Raw genomic sequence first — 21,123 nt, 5'->3', positions numbered from 1 at the left:
TTGTTTGTATTTATTTTACTCCTGGCCATGCAACAAATTGCCCCTCTGGGATAATAAAGTTTATCTTGACCCCCTTGACCTTGACATTGACCTTGATTGACATTCGCTGGTTAACACTGAGCACAAAGTATTAGCAGGAATGAAATTTGGACCAAATGGTGGTGCTACATTAAAAATTAAGGGATCGGCAAAGTGTTTACAATTAATCCTGAGAGGAGCATGAATATTTGAACCAATTTTATGGCAAGCTATTCAATAATTGTTGTGAGCTTCATTTCAGGGTCCAGTGTGTAGGATTTAGGAGGATATAGTGGCAGCAGTGGAATATAATAAACGTTTTCTTCAGTGTATAATGACCTGAAAGTTAGTAGGGGTGCAACAATCCATCAATCTGGATCAATATATCGATTCAATGATCAACAATCCTATCTCATCAATGCATAGTGAAAACATTAACCCATATCATCATCTTTAGGTTATGCTTTTATTCTGAAATTCTGTGTCACCGTAAATCAGTAGCAGGCACATGGCAAGCAGCCAAGAGAAAGACAATGGGGATAGCGTTATTTATTCTGGAATAAATCAGCAGTGTGGAAATATTTTGGATCTCGTAGGTAATACGGGTCAACAGACAAAGCACATCCAATATGTAAACAATGCCGTTATGAGATAAACACAACATAACATTACCTGCCCGGCCGAGCATCTCACTCTGCTTACTTCTTGCATCAACACGGCAACGTAACTGCTCTGTTTTAATAATACTGGACTGAAAAAATGTGCATGCAGGCTGAAAGTCAACTGTGCTGTTCTGTCAGGAGATGCAGTGACTTAAACCCATGGTGAGTAAGAAAAACTACAAATGATACATGTAATTTCTTAAGCTATGAGTGGAGAAAAACTCCACTAGCCTCTAGGCTAATTTATACAATGTAAACATGCTAAATCTAATAATGGGTACCTGCCTTCAAGTTGTATGAAAAAGATCTTGGTTTGGGTTGAAATGAAAACATTTCTTCACGAAAGGGCTCTCTCGCAGAAAGATAAACTTATCCCACCTGTTGTTTTATATGGGTTAATGGAGTCAGTATGAAGTGTGATTTACACCCCTACAAATAAGAATCATTGTGCTGTTTTAAAATGAGCTAATTATATCTACATAGGGAGTGGGTCCCTGTTTATGGATATCGCCATGTTCCCTGCCATGTTTCTACAGAAGCCAGGAATGGACAAAACCTAAAACTGGCTGTAGACAGGCCATTTGCACTTTTACATTTTCACATCGGCCACTATAGTTAGAAGCCTATCTGCAAAAAGCAGTCTCGAAAAAACACTGATTTCTAACATGAAACTGCTTTATTCAGTGTTTTTACCAGTTTAAATCCACAGGTACTTTTGCTTTGAAGTAGAGGTGACCTCTGCAACTAATCTGGCTCCAGGTGAAAACAGAATTAAGGAAAACAAACATTAGCATCTGGCATGCCAAACAGTATCAGAGAAACACTGATTTATAAGGTGAAACTGCTTTATTCATCGTTGTTAAAGGCTTTAATGACCTGGTCTGTTTATTTTGGAGAGGAAGAGACCTCTGCAGATAATTCAGCTCACAATAAAAACCTCCAGAACAATCAACACTAAAGGAATCCTAACCCAGAAAAGTTTCAGCTGGTTGCAATGTCCAATTTTCACCACTGTATGCCACTAAATCCTCCTAAATCTTACACACTGAACCTTTAAAACCACAAATGTCAACCTCCTGATGGTGCAAGAGAAAAAGTCACGGGATCAGTAAAGTCCGTCGGATTCAGCCTCTGGGGACAAGAAATGTCTGTCTCTTATCTCATAGTTGTTTCAGTTGATGTCATTCTGATTTCAGTCTGGGCCTAAGCAGAAAACAGACTGACTGTCAGATATGCCAAGCCATTAGCATGGCTTAAAATGCTGGTTTCAGCTTCTCAAATGTGACAATTTGCTGCTTGTTCTGTCGTAATGCACTGAATAGCCTTTGGCGTTTTTAAGATAAGATCAGCCTTTATTGGCTGCCTTAGAAGAAATCTGTCTTTTGTGTTTTTTCATATGACGATGTCTCTATGGGTTCTATGATAAGCATTAGTTTCACATTTTATAAACAGTGAGATCTCTTAAAATATCTGACAAATCTTCAGTAGCATCCCTAAGACTCTTTTGCTTTGCTGTACTGTGCTGTTCTACTTAGTTCGTGTTTATCCATGTAAGGCACTGGCTCAGATTCTTGTTATGCCACATGCTGATTTGAACCAATGTTGTAAGAGGAAGCAATTGATCAATCAATATCTTGTCAATATTTTTTTTTTTAATCTTACCTTTCTACCTTGCTGAAAGAGTAAAGGGTTAAACATTTCATAAGCATCCCTGCCCCTCCAAGCCCCACCTGTCACTTTTCATAATGTCATGACATACACGAAAGATGCCTCAGCTTGTCCCATGCTGCCTTAGTCTTTGGTCTCTCACAATGAAACCCTGAGGAGAGCGACCAGAATGTCCTCAGGACCTGTGTCTGTTGGAAGCGAAGGGGATCTTACATGTCTCTGTGTGTTTATCATGAGTGTGTGGGCCAGATGGAGGTGATGGGGAGTGCGTGTGTGGTGGTTCAGGTCTTGAGATGAGAGCCCTTATTGTAGCATCTCTGGTTACATAAAACCATCTGTTCCGTCTTCCCTCTTTTACACTACGTCCCTCTCAGATAAATGAAAAACAATATTGCATTGTGACCCACATTAAAGGACTTATACTCATTCACAAAGGTTCATGGAACAACAGAGAGAGACAGAGACACAAACACAAAGAGAAGGCACACAATAAACACTGAAGTGCTGAGCACAGGTGAAAAGAGGCAGTGAATTATTTATACATTTGAATTATATCCACGCAATTGATGCAAATATAAACAAAAAATAAAGGCTCATAGAAATGGGAAACACAAAGAGTGAAAAATACAACGTAAAAAGACAGTGTATTACGGGTTGAAGGTGACCTTGTTAACATTTCCTCTGTGTACAGTAAGAAAACAGAGAAGGAGTGATGTTCGCGATTTCTCGCTGTATGTTTGAGTATATTGCAGCACGGAGGCAGTTATCCTATTAACATCCCTGTCAACTCACTGCCCAAGAAACTAAACTACTCCGCGGTTTAATTCACACTCACGCATGAGACGATTGCCATGCAACACATACTGACAACCAAGAGAGTAGCCGAGGTAAACACAGATCAAAAAAAGATTATTTTTCCTCTGAACCAAAACTCTCCTAAAGCTGATGCAACTGTGGCCGACATGACTGCTCGTTCCAAGGATTTAGCATAAAACTGGCTCATATTTGACCAACCAATGTGCCACTAGCTGTTGTAAGCTGTATAATCATGAGAAATGATGGTGAATGATTAGATGCATGTTCACTGCTGGTGTTTTGTTGAAGTTGAGGTAAGCAGCTTTGCCCCTCCCCACAGACCACGAGTCGTATTGCACCAAAAGCCCCACATACCCACTTATATAGTTACTAAAAAGCTACACAAAAATCTTTTCAATTAGAGCAGCATAGAGGAATGGCTTTTTATACACATGGTACGGTTGGGACTGATCAGCTGGAACCTCACATTAGGACAAAAAACAATCTTTGTGCGTCATTTGTCTGCCTTACTCTCTGTAAGTGCTAAAATGAAAAGTGTAAGATCCAATTTCTCCTCACTGGCTGTGTGGATTACTCACACCCACACCAAAGCTGTCTGGAACACCAGCGGAGAGGGCAGCGCTCAACAACACACCACACAAAGAAAGTACAAAGAGTGCAGACGAGCCATAATCTGACCGGTGTCGTCCTGACCCACGGTGAGAAACACATCCAAAATAGTTTTAAATTGAGTTTGGAGATGGATCCAAAATGGCAAAGTTTCATTCATGGTGGGAAATTATATCATCATAGCCTGTATCACAGACTCACTGGTTCAAACTTTAAAGTTGCTTTTCAGTATTGATGTCGTTGACGAAAACTGTGACGTCAATGACCTTTTTTCCACGAGGGAAACGAGACAGTGATGAGCTAAAAATAGATCTTGATACTAAAGACGAAGACAAAATCTATGTTTCATTCTTGTTGACCAGATAAGATGTGACTAAAATGATCGTGGTGGACTATCGGACACTGAAAGCCAAGAGTGGCAGTGCTGACAATCATCTTCAAATGCCGAATGAGTGACAGGCTGGCAAACTCCAGTAAACAGTCTGTGCCAGGATGTTTCGCTAGTCAGCAAAAACACTCACACCTGAGCAGCAAACCGTTGGCGTGAGTTATGAGCTGTAATTCAGCAGTAAATAAGCAGCTGTGCATGTCTGACTGTGTATGGGGAAGCAGTTGAATGGATTTGTTGAGTTTCTTAGTTGCAGCGGTGGCTATCAGCAATTAGCTCCAATTGTTAGCCGCTGAACAGCAGTGGAGCAAGCAGCCATTGGCAGCCGGACTTCACAGCTGATCCCGCAGGTTTCCACTCAGACCGGACTCGTGAAGGTTTATGAGTTAAAAATGTTTGACAGGCAGGCGGGAGGCTTGGTTATCTGTGAGTGTAGCTATGCGGTAAGTAAACAGTTTGAACATGACAGTCAGGACACAAGTTTAAACCTCCAGACGAACATGTTGCAGATCTAGAAAGAATTCAGGCTTCTTAACACTGAGATTGATAATTCAGAGTTTACAATGAACCCTGGTACAAATCCTAGTTGTCTCAGATAAGTTACATGTGGTGTCGAAGATTTTGGGAGCATAAACAGATGTTGAGCTTTTCAAATGATGATCAGTAAGAGTGTGCTGGTAAATCACCCCTTAAACCTTAAACTGCTGGAGAAATGACAGTTTGTAAGTGTGTAGAAATTATTTGAAGTTGTGGAAAAAAAACTGTCTAAATTAAGTGTTTATACAACCTGTCACTTTGATTCTAATTTCTGATACATGAAATAGCCCAACTGGATTAGTTTAAAGATTAAAAAAAAAACAAACATAGAAAACACAGTGACTAAAATGTCATGAATTTCTATGTCAAGTAAAACATTTTGAAATTTCGACGACCAAAATGCTTTGAATTTTTGTCAACTGGAACTAGACTAAGTCTATGAAGCATTTTCGTCCCAAGACTAAGACTAAATCTAAAATAGTTGTCAAAATTAACACTGGTGGCACATATGACATTCAGAGTGTGGGCCGTGATTGACTGCACACAGCTCTCACCTCTTACGAGCAAACATGAAGGTGGCTGAGCAGAAATGGCAGCTAGCAGTGTTGGCCATGGTAACAGCATTACCAGTGCTAACAACGGCAACAGTGTTGACAGAACGGTATTAACCTTGGGGGACTGGAGGTGGGCGTTACCCTTCCACACTGACACCATTCTGCCACTGGTCGTCAAGACAGCGTTATTAGCGGCTACCACTATATGAGTGCAGAGCAGGGCTGCGGAGATTAGCAAGCTAGTGGAATACACACATAGAGACTTGCAAGCACTAACATGCATGCGCAATTGGCCCAGCAACCAAAACAAAGTACAGAGAAGCTCGAATTACAACACACACAGGAGTAGTGTGACTTCAGTCTCTCCTCAGGATGACATTATTTCACTACATCTTTAGATAGTAAACAGTTGTTTGCTGCTATATTAATGTTCAAATCTCATAGAACATTTAAATACTTAAATGCACAAGCACAAGCATTCTGGGACGACCTGTGAACAGTATTCTATGTACTGGACATACAAGCTAGTATCAGGTAGCCTATCATCATCGTGCCTGTGTCATTCATGTCTGAAATATCGGCTAACTACAATAACCTACAGTGAAACTACAGTACAAAACAGCCTTTTCAAAGAACCTTTCCAAAGGGAGTAATGTATTGTATGGTCCACCTCTCTATTCCTGTATTATTTTGGGGTATTTACAGATCATCAGGCTAACAGAACACAATATTACTGGTGCTGGTTCAAGCAGAATAATCACGTTTGAGTATTGCCCGTTTCTTTTGTGTAAACACTGCCACTGGCTCTGGGTCAACATCTGTTATGAGGGTTTTTTTTTGGCATTTGTGGAAAGTAGCAAAAAAAAACAAATAAAGGCAGTAAGGCTAAAGCTGAAGTCAGACCAAAATTCGCCTGAAAATATTTACTAAAGTATTGTGGCCAAAAGCAATGAGAGACAGGAAATAGCATGAGAAGAGATGTAAACATATAAACACATAAGCTTGTTAATTATGCAGCTTTTTATCAAAAACTTCACGGTCAATCTCTGTTACTGTCGCCTGCACTCACGACAGCCAAGAGGCATCCCTACTGCTCTCGATTATTTCACCCTGCGGTTTTAAAGCATATAAACAATTCCACGTGATGGAATGGGAAGCAAATTTCAGTCTGACTGCACCATAAGTTTTTAGCTTGTCCCTTGACATGTAACCATCCATAGGCCATTAGACACCGTTTAACAGTTGTAGAGCCCATCCTCACCCATAGTTTTGTTGTAGTCTTCTTTTCTCTGAAGCCATAAAAGCATATTAAATCTTCCTCAACTGAAAAACCATGACACCATTTGGCCTGTCACAACAGCTACTTTTGTTGGCTGAAATTTTCTCTGAGAAAATAATTGCGATGAACAATATAACTGGTATTTTAAGGCCATTTTATGTTGCTGATCTAATGCTAATATAATAGCATAATAATAAAAGAATGTCTTAAGAATATTAAGGAATTGCAATTGGCAAAACACCTATTATCTTCACTTCACCTGGTACTCTGTCACTGTGTGAGTGTGTGAGACACAGAGAGCAGACGAGGACAGAAGCAGCACAAACAGAAATGACAGAAAAAATGCTCAGGCGCTGCGCCCAGGTCTCTTAATGTCAGAAAAACCCTGCTGTTTATTCTGGCATCATACTGGGTAAAATGTTGGTGACATTCTCTTGTAAACAAACACGCATGTAAACACAAGGGCAATATCATATAATACCTGGATATGACCTCAATTTTTTTTTGCTTACCTCGATAAGTTGGCAACAAAACTATCTTGACAGGCCTACCAGTGCAAAGTATGACTGCTCAGTTCATCAAAATATTATCAAAATCGCAGGAACAGCTATTTTTTGATAAAGATAAATGTGACACAATATAAATGAAGCATTGTGGTGCTATAGAGATGCCCCGGCCTACAAATCATATTCCAGACATGAGGTGCTGTGCAAAAATCACATCACCATCATTTTAAAAAATTTTCAGTGAAAATAAAATGCAAAAAGTACCACTCCCACTTAAACTGCGACAAATACTGTGCAGCCCTAGTGCAAAGTAAAGCAAAACATGACCGTGTCAGTTGAAATCATCAGCGTATGATTGTAGAGAGATTCACAGTGGCAGGAACTCTGTAGGCCTGTTTGTTTTGTTTGTTTTAATTAACAAATACACTGAGCACTACTTGACCAGTTTTTTCCTCTCCTGCAGATGGCTAATGTTAATGCAAGTTTGCCACCAGCTGGCTGTCAGCAGCGGTCAGTAAACATGATGTGATTGGCATGTCACAGCCCTAATATGATTACCAATTTAACAGATATGTTTGTTTGTACTGATTGTAATTACTCCTCTTCGCCTGATTAAGACAATCTAGATGAAGTGCTTATGGCAATTTCTAAAGCTACATTAAATTAATGTCTGATTTCTAGTGCGTGTGCTCTTTAAATGCATCTGTCGGCAGTCATTTCGCTCTGTCCTAAATTAATGTCTCTGTCCTATACATGCACAAGATATTCTTATACCGAATTCTCAGTATGTGCCGACTTTCAGTAATCAACACTCATTTACAGTTCCCTTCTGCACCACACTGGCACAAGCACACCCCGCCGCACACACAATCCAGGAGGCACTCTGAAACAACTGTGTACATCAGCAAGAAAAATAAATGAATCCCAAAATAACTTCTTGCTCCCTCTGCCTCCTTCCAAACATTGATGAAAGTATTTAAATAAGTACATGAAAAAGAGGGGACTGAGAGGAGATGAGGAGCTGTGCTGATGACTGGTACAGGCATATACAGACACACATATACATACACACACATCTACCAGCGTCAGGCTTCACTAGGGGAGGGAATAATCAGACCCGAGGACCTTCAGGAAGATTCGCCAACCCTGACTTTATAGCAGCAGTAATGCCTTAAGGAGACATAGTGTAATAGCTTCGTAGAGGAGAGGAAGGCCAGGAGGGAAAAGCACACGGGGGGGAAACATGTCTGCCTCTACCACCAGGGTTACTGACGACTGACAGACACCTCACCTGCTATAAAGTCTGCGGATGCCCAAGCGGACGGTACAGCCACCAATAAACTTGCTGTTAACAAAAAGAAATGGAAGCAATAGTCAGATTCTATAAAAGTAAAAAAATATATGTGGGTGACAAACTGACACCACAGGTCTCCAGAAAAGCTTCAGCTGTTGTTGGCATAGATTCTCAAAGTCTACTGAAGGGACTGAAGATCATTCTTCCAAATATTTTTCCCTCACTTGGTGGTTTTCATGATGCTGATGGAGGGCACTGCAGTGTATGATTTTAGCACGTTTTAGAATTGTTGTTGTTTAATTCCAACTCCCCCTGTATGAGTGAAGTGTCTGCGATGTAAAGCTCACAATCTATGTGCTAACACTGTGTGGTCCGATCATCAATCCATGGCACTGTGCATGTAAAATAGACAATTTAACAGCCTGTCGGTCCCTGTAGACTGTTCTGGCTATTAACAAGTGCCAATAAAGATTCATTTGAAAGCTCTGGGATGTAAATTTGCACTCCTTAGGTTGTAGATGGAATGATCCATCCTACGCTGCCTTACTATGCCTCTGATAGGCTTTCCCTGAACAAATTTCAGTCGTCTTGCCTAAACCTGACCAATCTATCCAGCAAAGGCAATGAGTACTAGCCAATCAAAGGGAGAGTTGGGCAGGTCATGCCTTTGCCATCATAGGAAATGTAAATTTGCCTCCAAGACAACAGACAGGTAGACGTTTGTTGGTAGCAGAGATATGGTTCACAATAATGTGGAGACTGACATCCCAAAAATAGTTTAAAAGTCAATCTCTGCAAAACAGGTCAGTCCAACTTTTAATTTTCTCCATCTCTTGCAAACAACAAAAGTTAGCAAGTTAGCTGCTTCTTACATCTGGAATCTCCCATCCTCAGAGGGCTTGAGACGCGCCCTTATTGAGGACATGGCTCAGAGTTAAAAGCTGAAAAGTTAGCAAGTTAGCAGCACCAAAAATCTAGCTATGTACAGGCTCGTTGTACAACTAAAATGAGTCGTGCAGCCAAAAAATTGGATCAGAAACGGGCTCAAATCATACAGTGTATGTCCAGCTTAACCCGTCAGTCCAAAAGGTGTTGAACTGGTTTTAGATCTGCACTGATGTTGATTTACTCATTTATTCAGTTTTTCCTTTATTCTGTCTCAATGTGTGGATATATATCTGTGTGTCTGTGTGTGTGAGTCATTCCAGTCAACCATGTTCATACTGCACTCTTCTGGTAGAAACAGAGATTTCAGCTCCTCAAGAATTCACATGCATTTTACTTAATGTCTTCTCAGTAAGCAGGACTTACTGTTCAATGTGATTTATCGAAGAATACTGAAAAAAATGTATTTATTTTCTCTTTGTGCCAACTCCCGTGCCTTTAATTCATTTTCCCTAATAGGTCCTTATTAAATGTATTGCCGAGAATCGTAACCATTAGTCAATTAGTCAAGAGACAGAAAATGTTCACTGGTCTCAGCGTCTCACATGTGAGAACTGGATGCCTTTTGTTGACATGAGTATGTTTGGGGTTTGGACTGTTGGTCAATTAAACAAGCAATTTGAATACATCACTTTGGGCTGTGAGAAATCACAGGTTAAGTTCAAATAATACTACACTTCCCCCTTATTTAAATAAAAGTCATTTTTTAAAAAAAACCAACAACGCTCTTTTACTCTCTTTCCTTGTCTTTACTTACAATCTCTCAATCAAAACAATGTTTGTTTCCTGGGCACTGTTGCATGGTTGAAATACTAGTAACCAAGAGCAGCAGTTCCCAACCTGGCAGCAGTTACAAGAGGAACCAAACACACACGTGTATATACAGCACACATAAACACACATACACATAAGTGCAGCACCAATCAGGACTGATTAACACTAACCCTTCCATCGGCCTTTATTCATCTAACTGAAAGGAATAAGAACACTTGCAGACTCAAGAGTGTGTCTCACACACACACACACACCATGCTCGAGAGCTGGGCCAATCAGGACTGATTAGCTAGTTAAGTAAAAGCGTATTTGAATTTGACACGACTGGACAACTGGCTGCCCGCCAAGAAGTGGCCACTTGCTGTTTGTGTTTGTGTATGTGTTACCTGAAACTGCCCTGCTGTACCTGTAGTGTGTGTGTGTGTGTGTGTGTGTGTGTGCATGTGCACGTGTAAGGTGTGTATACAACTGTGTCTGAAGGCGTAGTGCATAAAAAATTAAACAAGGCAGCATCTTTTTCAACAGGCTGAATGCAAAATGACAGATCAGTCACTGATGCAGAAACGGATTCTAACAAGATTTCTGAGGCCTAGTATTTGCTCAGTGTGACTGAGGGAACCTGTGGTTTGTTATAACATAAGTTTGTCTCCACTGTCCAGCTGTTCAGTTTCATTTATTTAACCTTCAAATGACCCCTAACTAGGTATGAAAACAAAATTATGTTTATTGTCAAACGTGTGTTCTTTACAAGTTCATCTATATCAGAATGTCAGATTCATGACAGCACACCTAAGGTCACAGTCCGTTGAGTCAAAGTGAAACCATTCATTGAGCTGCTCCTCTTATCTATGCTTACCAGCTAGCATGACAGAGATTCTAATTCTGTAGGGAAACACTGGAACTACATCATCAACAAAAAGCTAATATGACATAATGACATCATCAAATTGGACACGTTCCACTCCTCAGCTGTGCCAGGACATCCTGACAAATCACAGAGCGGGTGACGAGGCAGAACCTTGGCTTTGACCAATGCCAACAGACAATACACTTGAAGAAGAATAAAAACACTCCTTCTGTCTCCCGACTCCCGACTCTATCCCCAGCCAAAGTCAACTGTAACGTTTTGTCCATAGGCTCCCTCAGTTCTTCTCACATCTGAATTTTTGCCTCCATTCCCAGGACGGGTGCACCCCTCTGTGCCTCCTGACATCTGTCTGCTGATTCAGGGGGGCAATCAAACCCTAAAGTCTCCCTCTTGAGCTATGTCTGTTTTGCATTGTATTTTCTAAAAACAGCCCCTCTCTGACTTCATTTCCTCCAGGTACCAGGAGGTATAGGTATTAACACTTTAAGATAAGAAAAAAAAAAACTTTGAGAGACAGAGTTACATCCAAGACATTGATTAGACACTGCGATTTAGACACATCTTGTCCTACAATCTTATCGATAACTACGTGAAGTGATTTCTCTACCTGATTTTAAAGCTCTCATAAGTACAAGGATGAATGAGTCGGCTAGGTCTTGTCATTGTGCGTAGGTGTTCTAATATTTCTACATGTTACTGTGTATCTTTTATGTTTTTTATTGTGTGGTTGTTTGGCTGTAACTTTTTTTTGTGTGCTGCTGTCTTGGCCAGGTCTCCCTTGTGAAAGAGGTCGTTGATCTCAACAGGACTTACCTTGCTGTGTGATATATCAACAGAGCTACTATATACCTTATCGATTGCAGAGTATTGCAGATGAAAGATCTGTATCAAGATCATTTGGTTATGTTTTTGAAAAAAAATGTTGACATGTTGTAGTTCAGTATCATTATTGGCCTCAAAATCAAGTATCAATCAGGCTACTTACAGCAAGTAAGCTCTTTTCTCTGAAGGTTTATGTTTTATTTTGTAAAAGTATGTTCATTGCTTATAGCATGAGGTGGTCTTTGTTAAAGTGGGGGTGAACCTTTTCCCACTACAAAACACTGCAGGAAACTCTGGGACAAAGACTGACCTTCAATCATGTGTAAGTGCTGAATCTATCTGATGTATGTGAGAAACTCAATATTCACATCAGCTAAAGCATGTCCCTATCCAGTTACACAGATACCACACACCCACACAGGCAGGTATGCCTGACCTCTCTACTGATGGTATAGTATAGCATATGTGTATCTACTTAATGTGTCAGCAGTGGAGCCTGTGCACGGAAAAATGGATAACTCCAGGTGTTTGATGTTTCCAGGTGGTTTTACATTGTGTTAGTGGGAGTGTTACTGCCACCAAACAAGTTTGTGTTCAACTGTACTGCCCACTCACCATTCAGGATCAACGGGCGTGATGTCTATCCTGGGAGGAGCTCCAAAGGGCAAGGACGTTGGCCTGGTCATGATTTCCTCATCAGGCGTCCGCGACCTCTCCCCCTGGCGCCATGACAACGGGGGTAGCTGCAGGTTGCCTGAGAATCGGCGTCGGCCACGGCGCAGGTCAACACCCAGTGTGCAGGATGTGAAAGACTCACTGAGGCAGCAATCTGGAGGCTCTTTGCAGTCCTGAGAGGAGAAAGAAATGAATGAGGAAGTGTGTGAACTTAAAGAACCAACTTTTAATATTAATTTAGAGATGCATGGAGAAGTGGAAAATGGGAGTATGGGGATAATAGAGGATTAAAGCAACAGTGCAGAGCTCAACTTATGAGATAAGTCTTCCCTTTAATTCAAAGTATAACCTGTCTTTAATTACCTAAACCACAACTTTTCTCCAGCTCATCAACTGTTTGCCCACTAAGGGGCGCCACAGGCCTGTTTGTGACTGATGAGGTGCACAGAAAAAGCAGTACACCTCACTCTCTAGTGACCATTACAAAATATTTTCTCTCCTGACACCTCTTCCCACTTTCCTGAACCTGCTGTCTCAGATGAACTCACATATATGTGTAGAAATCCTCCAAGTTAGTTATGTTAGCTGTTTTAAGAAATGACAACAAAATATCACTCTGCAAACCTTTGACAGCTCATGCTCTGATGCCTTCAATAAATGTTAAAACAAAATCGTGTAAAAAAAAGAAATCACTGTAGACTATAACATCATGAATCCCACATGATTCTAGGATTAATTTTTCTTTCATCATCTCTCCATAAACACATCCGTCCTCCACTCTTCCCTTCCGCCTCATTTACTGGTTTAATTGGTCTTGTTAGTGTGTACTGTCTGTAGCAAACTGATTGCAGGGCACAAATAACATGTTTACTTCTCTGCTGCACAGTCTAATTAACATGTTACTCTGAGGGGCATATAAATCTTTATCTCTGTTGTCTCATCAGCTTGCAGTCATAGTTCTCAAAACCAGGGTCGGATTTATTGAGGCATCTCAGAGACAGACATCATTCTCAGTTCAGCAAGGGACTAAAAATACCCCCTTTATGCAATCTCAACAAAGAAAAGTAGTCTTCAGCTTAGCTTTTATCAAAACATACTCTTTTTACAATCAATGCATTTCTCTCTTTTGTTAAATGGTTACTCAAAAATCAGTTAATCTATATGTTAAACTCCTTCTTTTCCTAATACTACCATCAAAAACTAATAATAACCTTCCAGTCAAACATTTTTATTACGCATTTATACTTCGGATTTAGGAGTTAAAATAACTGCAGTTAAATAAGCAGCACCACATCATGTGCTCAGCAGCAAACAGAGGCATCCACAGAGGTCACCTTTAACGTGCCAGATTTTAGACTGCGCTGTAACACTAAATTACACTGTTTCATAAATACGAAATCTGTGTCATCTTGATTGTGTCTTCTGGTTGACCTGAATAAACATTTTAAAAAGCAGTGACAGGTCACTTTCTATTTAGCTCTCTAAAGTTGAGATGATTAATTGATTTATCACCTGCCAATTTTAATGAATAACTATTGTGATGACTTATTCCCCAGTTCTTGCATCTTTTTGTATGGATACATTACTTTTCTTTGCTTTATGTAACTGTATATTGAATTACGTCAGATTTTGGACTGTTGGTTAGACAAAAAGAAATCTGAATAAGCCACATTAGGCTTTAGGAAATTGTGAGTGGCAATTTTCAGTATTTTCAACATTGTATAGACCAAATTACTCGAGAAAGCAATGTGTAGCCTATATCATTTGATCCATTCATCAGTCCAGAAACTATGAAATGATGATGGATCCCCCACCCTAGGTTCGAACCAGGAACCCTGTTGCTGTAAGAGGACAATGCTAACCACTGCACTACCACTGCATCTGGAGACGGTATGCCTGGGTCCAGACTTTGAAATCCGCCCACTTCAATGAGTTGACTAATTCACCTGGCATCGTGACACAAAACAATGCTTTCTAAGTTAAAGTAAAAATTGACCAATGAGCACCCTGGGAGGACTTGATTAGCCAATCAGCTCCACTTGCGGGACTAGCGCCATAGTAGAGTGTCCCTCACAGTGAGTTTTTCAAAGCATGACAATCAGACACAGCTTCAATAATAATGATCATTTGAAATGGTTAATAGTAACCACTGGGAATTTTACTGTGGTTAACTGTGAAACCAGTAACCTCATCCCTATGACACTCAGAGACAGACAACTGATCACGCTCACAATTACACCCAGGGGCAAATTAGAGTTGCCAATCAACCCGACATGCATGAAACTGGAGGAAACACACGCAGGCACAGGAAGAACTTGCAAGCCCGGAACGTTTGAGCGCAGAGCTTCCTTGCTGTGAGGCCATGGCAATTTTATTTGATAATGAAAATAATTGTCAGTTGCAGCTATACAGTGATGTCACCCTCTCAAAGAACAGCCTCCACTCCCTGTTGATAGTGTAGGAAGCTTCAGACAGTTAATAACTGAGGTAGGGCGTTGTTTTTTTACTCCTGGACCTGTGCTGTACAAGTCTAGTCAGAGTTCGCAGAGAAGCAGAAGAAAAAATGAACGACCAAATCATTTGTACCGATTCTTTTTATTGAGCTCCATACCTACTGGGTCTCCTGTAGTAAAGTACTCCTTCCAGTAAACACAGCCTCCCACTCTCAGTCCCACAACAGCTCTTCTTGGCTACTTGCCTTCGCCCTTCTACTCAAGGCCTCTGTGGTTCTGTTTAAAACTAACTACACAATGCCAGTAGTTGTGATGGAGGCTTTACGACCTTAATTAATTCTTTCTTTATACAGAATAAGCTACTGTGGCAAAGTGTAGCTGACTTTTAGCAGCATGGGTGGTGACTTATTTTCCCTGTTCAGATGCTGCTAATGACCACTTACAGCAGATGCATTTGGGAACTTGCTGTTTTGTTGAAAAACTCAGCGTTTGCCTCCAGCCATTCATTGCAGATTGCAATTTATTACGCTCGAAGGATGTTAATGCAGATGTTTTCCAAGTGTTCTGAAGAGAGACTTCACTTACTGCATTTCACCTTGTGACAGCTCTTGGCAGACACTATTATACTCAGTGCTCGTCTGAACAGTTCAGTTTCTTGTATCAAATTCTTGCACTTGCATGAGCACTTCAGATCAGTGCTGTGTACTGTCTGCTCTCCAGTTTGACATACCATGTGCGAACTATTTTTTGGCTATTGTGTATGCCTAATTTTGTGCCCACACTGCCAACCAAATACCCTCTGGAATAATGAGGTCAATCAATCAATCAATCAAAGCAGTCTGTAAACACTTAGCTTGCAAGGTTAAGCAAGGCATCTTCATTTACTTCAAAATATTAATTAAAAATCTACAAGGTGAAAAACCTTCAGCTTGAAACAATGCAATATTCAGAAGATGCCACCTCTGCATGTATAATGATGGGAAATATACCACTACTAATCCATAATTAACGTCCTCAATACAGTAGCTGCACAAACTGTTAGCGTGTCCTGCCCTCTAGTGGCCTAAACACTTAACTAGCAACAAGACTCAACCCTGTAAATCCAGTGTTTGATTAATTTGGGTACTGACTCATTGCATTACCAAATACTGATTTCCACAGATTTTAATTTTCTCAGTACTGCTTATTAGTTTAGACATTTACTTTTCTTTTTTAGTCATGATTTCTAAGAATGTTTCTGATATGTTGTGATAAATAATGGACCTTGTATATTGTCATTCCTTGCTTTGTATTCACAGAAGCATCGTAATTTCACAGTAAATAATAAATGTCATGCTGTTATTGTGAGGATGAGGAAGACCTTGTTTTGAGAAAACACAGCTGGGAAACAGATTAGCCTGGCAACTGCTGTTTAGAGGAGTATAAATACATGGCAGCCGTCAAAGGTAGAAGAATTACATAATGAAATACAAAGCCGTGAAAAGTGATTTGTGAAATTAAAATAGCCTCTGCTGCAGTGCCCTCTGTAAGAATAAAAAAAGAACAAGCAACAGAAAGTATTGCTTTCCGATGCTGCTGAGAGATCCGCTGTTGAGAGATGGAGGGTCGTGAGTAAGGAGGAAGAGACAACAATACTTTTCCATGATAGTTCAGAGATGAGATAGTGTGGTGGACGAAGTGAGATACAAGAGTGATAAGGACTGCACTGCAGAGCAGAGAGGATAAAGAAAGGAAGATGGAGGTTGGCGATATCAGTTGAGAGAAGACCAACACAGAGAGAGAAAAAAACTGAACAAGCAAACATTGAAAAAATACCAGAGCAGAGTTGAGCGCACGTGTATAAAAATAGAGATGATGCTCAATGTTAAGTGACAATCATATCTCAGATTAGATCTGAACATACTGCCAGTGTCCAAGCCATTGTAACTCTTTACAGGGCTTCGAAGCAATAACAGTTTCAAGGTCAGTGTCATTTATTTTCTGTTTGATGGTACTAATAAACTTCTTGATTCTCTGCAAATACACAGTCATATCTGTGCGAGTTGCTCTGGATACTTCCTTCTCTACAGGAAGGAAGTGTTACTCTGAAGGACATCATGGCTGCACAAAAGGACAACTTTTAAAATGTGAGTCATTTCCCTTTTCTTTTCAATAAAGCAGTCCTGTTTTTCTCTCATTCTCTCACAAAGGTGTGAAGTGGAACATTTGATCGACTCACACAGAGAAGAAGGAGACGGAAGTACGTGTGCATTAAGTCCTGGAACAATTCAACTGGTCTGACTCATCAGACGTGAAGCTGTGACTAGGCTTTTATAAACACTTAATATTTTCAGAGGCGAAAAGGGTCCAGTCGTGGATACGGTCAGTAAATGCAAAGACGTGACTAAGACCTGAGTCATTTATACTTACTCTACAACTGTACTTTTTCTCATATAACAGATTGGACTGCAGCATGACGTTCACGGCGTCTCCAAACTCTTTCACGCCTGTCACATGTACTCAGTGTGAACTTGCTCTCATCTATGAAGAGAACAGAGTGCCAATGGCGGACCTGCCATTTCTGGTGTTCTCTGCTGAATGCCAGTCAAGCTGCAAGGTGCTGGGCTGTGAGCACAGGTCCCACTAGAGGATGTTGGGCCCTCATGCCACCCTCATGGAGTCTGTTTCTGACAGTTTTGAGTAGTGCTCCTCCTGTTCCTCCACACACAAAGGAGCAGAGGCCAGTCCTGCTGCTGGATTGATGCCCTTCTACGGCCCTGTCCAGCTCTCCTCATGTAACTGCCAGTCTCCTGGTATCTCCTCCACGCTCTTGAGACTGTGCTGGGAAACACAGCAAACCTTCTAGCGACCACACATATGGGTGTGCCATCCTGGAGGAGCTGGACTACCTGTGCAACCTGATTGGGCTGCAGGTACCACCTCATGCTACCAGTAGTGACAAGGACACTAGCAGAACACAAAACTAGAGATAATCAGTCAGGAAGGATAAAGAGAGAGAAACTGTCTGTGGACATCACATGTGAAACCATTCCCTTTTTGGGGGTTGTCTTGCTTTTGCCTCTCCATTGCACCTGTTGTCACTTTCACTTGCACCAAAGCAGCTGAGACTGATCCACAATCACTTGTGCTTCCTAAATGGACAGATTGATATCCCTGAAGGTCAACTGACTTGGAGTTATACTGTGACAATTAAGTGTTCCCTTCATTTTTGAGCAGTGTAGTTATCTAGATTTATTTTTTTTTAAACAAACAATGAAAAGACACACACAAAACTAATCCTTCTCAATCATCACTTATGGCCCACTAGAGGTGAATTGCAGTGTATTTTCATTTGGGACCTTCTTAGGCACAACAAGTGAGATCAAGTCTCAATAAAAATGTAGTGACCAGGTGCCAAACGCATTCAAGATGCTATGAAAACCATGGTAACAGCCCCAAAAAATGCAGAGGCGAAACACGAGGCGGACAAAGCTTGTTTCAAAAAAAAAAAAACTGAATCTGGGGTTAGCTTTCACGTTTGCTGGCGATACTGCTCACAAACAGCAACCGGCAATTCCTGCTTAGTATACCGTTAACAATGTGTAATTTTATTGCTAGGAAACATCTGCAGTGCTGTCCAATCAAAAAGCAATCAACTCTGTAAACAGGACATGCCTGTAGCATGATGACTACAACGTAAGTGTGACCAGGCTATACTCATGCAGTGTTCATACGTGCAGTGTTTCATGCATAACCCACATACTTTGGAAGGCTGCAATCTTGTGACCAATGCACCTACAGGAATAAAGAAGGAAGCGGTTTAATTAGGAGGTAGAATGCGGGGGATGGGTCACAAAACACAGGACTTTCACCCAGGATTTTCCCCAGGAAACTGTGTGAACTTTGAGTCATTTTAAGGTATGTCGTCACCATGTTTCTTTTCCCAAACCTAACCTCCATTAATTCACGTCAATTATGTAACTTTATATTAAGGATGTAACATCATTCGATGGGTGCTAATTTGTAGCATATCATACAAACCGTTGTGTGTGCTTTTTCGTAGAATATCATACAAACTGTTGTACGAGGATACGTTGCTGTAACATAACTTCCAAATGTAAAGGTGCATTCATACAGAGCAAACAAAGCAAATTTTTGCCTTTTACCCACCTGTACAGCCCAGTAACAAGGCTAATTTTGAATGTGAAAACACCTGCTCCAACTGTTTCCCCATTTGATAAAAATCAAATTTGGCAGCTTTGAGCCAAAAAAGATGAGCTGTTTATTAAACACACCTGTGTAACTGAATATGATCCAAAACAAAACACCCCGAGCTTCTAATGTTCAGCTTTTGTTGATACCATCAGACTGATACTGATTTGCCTCTGTGCTCATTTTTGAGGCTGTTCTTTAAGTGTTTTAAACTGGACAAGACTAGGTTGAAACGTGTTTCTAATATTTTGTCCACCAGTAAAGGCCCGAACATACTCGGGTGGAACGTATGCGGAACGAACTCCGCGGAGGTCTGCGTGGACTCAAAGTGGACGTCCGCAAGCCCTGTGTGCGCAAAGCTCAGATTTTACGACCGCGCGGACTCCGCTCCGTGCACCAGTGACTGCTCGGCATGTATTTTTCACATCATGGGGATTTTTCACGGACATTTTTACAGGAAACTACAATGCGGAAGTGCGCTTGACTATGAAAGCCCGAATGACTGCGGACATTCCTCGCGGACTCCGTTCCGCATACGTTCCGCCCAAGTATGTTCGGGCCTTAACACTAGAGGCTAAACAATCGCCCCTCATCTTTTTGATTTTTTTTCATCGGCTTTAAAATACAAACCTTAAATGATATATGAGACACCCTGAAATCTGACAGCGAAACCGTTTTGCACAGTAAAAAACTGATTTGGACTGCTGCTAAGCCTTCACTCATTCCTCCCACGTACGCTACCTGCTATCCTTAGATGACCCTCAACTGCTCGGATGTGTGTGCATATCAGGGGTGTATCTAGGTGTGTGTGTGTGTGTGTGTGTGTGTGTGTGTGTGTGGCAGGAGCAGGATAGGTCAGGTGCAAAAGTCCATTAGCCCATTAGCATCAAACCCCCATGGCCTCTATGTCTGGGACCACTAAGTACTCATTAGTCTCTCACACACACACGCACACATCATACAAATAAGAACAATGTCTATTCACCTCACTAAGGACTTGCGGCACACACACCGAAACACACAGAGTCCCAGCAGCCAGGTCACAAGGCCTCAGCTGCTGGATAAGATTAATACAGAGATGATAGTGTACCTTTGTAGCCTTGTCAACATTTATACCCAGACCATATGATACAGATTTGTCACAGCCTTTTGAGACTATCCTCACCAGAAAAGCACTGGTCATTCGTTCAAACAGCAACCTTAAGCGACCTCTTGCTGTCATGTGATTTATGACTGTCCTCTACACAAAAACTAACAGAGCAGGTTAATGTTGCCTATGATACCAGGAAGAAGCAAAGCAGGTAGGAGCATGATAACTTTATATGAAGGCAAAAACAGGAGATTAGGATTTGAGCCCCATCTCATATTAAAAGTACTGGTTTCCTTTAACCATGACGAACACTTCTCCCTAACCGTAGCACAGTAGTTTCAGATGCGTGAAGAATGCCACATCTTAATACCTTAAAAACAGAGCAGCTTTTTTTCAAGTAGATAAAAGAACTTCTTGGAAGTGGACGATTTTACAAGCTCAGGCCGATGCATCAGCCTGGATGACTTATCAGTGTAGCTCTAGTTTGTTGTACTGTCAAGTGTTGACTCCTTGTTTCATTTACTGAAGAAGGCAGTGGGATACAGTCAGAGGACCTGGGAAAAAACTAGTAAGTGACCCTTTGGATCCATATATTTTATCACAAATACTTTCTGATGATTTGCAGGGGAACTTTAAAGGTATACTATGCAGGATTATCTCCAGATCCCTCACTCCTGATGGGTACAAACTGGCACCTGGTGTCTACTTTTTTACTAAGCCTCAGCCTCATCTGAGCACTGTGGGGGTACGCGCCCATAAATGTACTGAACACAGAAAAAGAAGAAGAAAATAAGAAAATGCAGGCACAGAATACACCCCCACAAACTGAGAGTAGGTCATAAGTGATGATTGAGAGGGATTACTTCTGTATGAGTTTATACATTGTTGTTGTTGGTGTTTTTTGGAAAGTCCTGCATAGTATATAGTATAAAAAAAAGTAGTTCTGATAAATAGTGAAGTGGTAATTTCATCAC

General features: G+C 40.9%; 1 protein-coding gene across 1 annotated transcript in view; it reads right to left on the bottom strand.

The window, feature by feature from the left end:
• Nucleotides 1-21,123, bottom strand: part of pde4ba (phosphodiesterase 4B, cAMP-specific a) — a 197,923-nt gene that overhangs the window by 165,161 nt on the left and 11,639 nt on the right. Inside the window, exon 2 of the mRNA XM_033621565.2 lies at nucleotides 12,356-12,588. Within this exon, the coding sequence (XP_033477456.2) occupies nucleotides 12,356-12,588 (233 nt within the window). The remainder of the gene's footprint in view (nucleotides 1-12,355; nucleotides 12,589-21,123) is intronic.

Source organism: Epinephelus lanceolatus, chromosome 6 (assembly GCF_041903045.1).
Source record: "Epinephelus lanceolatus isolate andai-2023 chromosome 6, ASM4190304v1, whole genome shotgun sequence".
NCBI classification, from domain to species: Eukaryota; Metazoa; Chordata; class Actinopteri; order Perciformes; family Serranidae; genus Epinephelus; species Epinephelus lanceolatus.
This window is presented reverse-complemented; position numbering and strand designations above follow the sequence as displayed.